This window comes from Austrofundulus limnaeus, unplaced genomic scaffold, assembly GCF_001266775.1.
Source record: "Austrofundulus limnaeus strain Quisiro unplaced genomic scaffold, Austrofundulus_limnaeus-1.0 Scaffold14, whole genome shotgun sequence".
Lineage (NCBI taxonomy): Eukaryota > Metazoa > Chordata > Actinopteri > Cyprinodontiformes > Rivulidae > Austrofundulus > Austrofundulus limnaeus.
This window is the reverse complement of record NW_013952416.1, coordinates 782,238-783,881: the sequence shown is the minus strand read 5'-3', so window position 1 is coordinate 783,881 and position 1,644 is coordinate 782,238. Positions and strand designations below refer to the sequence as shown.

Sequence of the window (1,644 nt, the reverse complement as noted above, 5' to 3'; positions counted from 1 at the left end):
TCCACATATCAATCTTATAAATAAATGTAAAAACCTCCTCTAAGCTTGTTTAGAATAATTTGTCACATTAATTCAATTATCTGAGTCATAACTGAATTTAAAAACAGGACGATGCAACTAGTTTAATGAAGAATCTGTCTCCAGTCATTAAATCAGGTGTTTATTTATGTAGGTAAAAGTATCTTTAACAGCCTGGTAAAATGCATYAGAAATCAGGAAATAGCTTCTAATTTATTCAAAATTTTCTGGGGGAGGACCCCCAGACCCCTCCTCCAGTGTGTCCTTTACACATATTATAAGACCTATGTGAGAGGATAAACCAACACACCTGTGCTCCACCTGTGTGTCTCTGTTTGAAACTATGGCTGATTGTCAAACTGTATTCTTAGTGAGTTTAAAGGGCTGATAGAGTACATGGTTGAATGATGGTGAACATAATCTCAGTTAATTTGGTTTGAGTATTATTGCATCACAACAGAAACATTTGGTGTTCAGTTGTTGACGAGTGCAGACAGACTCCGTCCCCCATGGTGCCTCCCACCAACTTTCAGCACAAAGTTAGGCCCTTGGACAGATCCTTTGTGTTTTATTGGAAAAGACCCAGATAAACAGTGTTTGGGTTAGTGTTGAGTCAATAGGGGTGGGTGCCATCCAATCAACACACAGGAAAGATACACACCCGCCCTTTTATTGCATAAACACGGTGTGAATGACTGCCAAAAAAAACAAGTGCACACTTACACATTTGCTGCTGTTAGATTCTAACATAAATTACAAGCTATTATATGAAGTTTTCTGTGTTGCAAATGGTGAAATAAATTAAAACAAAATCCCCTTATCTTTACCTCTATCTTTACTACAAAGATACAGATTATTTGGTGAAGTTTAACATATTCTTTATTTTTGTACTTATTGAGGTTCACTTCTTTTGTAAAATAAACTTGTACGAGCTTCCTTAAAACGTCCAAATTCTAAATTAACAACATTTTCCTTTTAAATATACCACTCTGTTACTTTTAACACAAGCAAATGATATATTTGTTGACCTGTACCTCCATGTTCAGTCAGCAAAATCCCATTTCTTTCAGGTACACCAGAAACTTAGTGGATGAGGGTAACGGGAAATTCAATCTCATGATCCTCTGCTGGGGCGAAGGACACGGCAGGTAAGGTTTTTCTATCTAAGTGAAGAGGAAAAACTTCAGATATCTATAAAGTACTTGAAAAAAACAACTAAGTAAAAGCAAAATTGCATGAACAGAAAATAATGTTGGTAAAAATTAATTTCACTGATGAGAAAACTACTAAAGTAAAAGTCATAAAACTGCTCACAAAAATTGGGGAAGTAAAAGTACTTTTACACACTCTCTGAGAAATAAACTGCTGAATTTATTGAACCAAATTGGTTCCACTAAGCCAAGTTGAATAAACTGAGCAATATATGTATATTCTTTGTTCAGTTTACTCAGCTAGGCTTAGTGGAGCCCGTTGATGTTGAATAAATTCAACACTTTATTTTTTAGAGTGCAGAAACATCTTCTTTCATGATGACTTGGAACATACTTATTTTTGTAACAAGTAACTAGATGTTACATTTTAAAGTAAAAAAGTAAAATGATCATTTTTAGCTTTAAAATGTAACAT

The 1,644-nt window shown here is 34.4% G+C and overlaps 1 protein-coding gene across 1 annotated transcript in view; it reads left to right on the top strand.

Moving 5' to 3' along the window:
• Positions 1-1,644, top strand: part of cdo1 (cysteine dioxygenase, type I) — an 8,292-nt gene that overhangs the window by 3,174 nt on the left and 3,474 nt on the right. Inside the window, exon 2 of the mRNA XM_014002614.1 lies at positions 1,089-1,166. Within this exon, the coding sequence (XP_013858068.1) occupies positions 1,089-1,166 (78 nt within the window). The remainder of the gene's footprint in view (positions 1-1,088; positions 1,167-1,644) is intronic.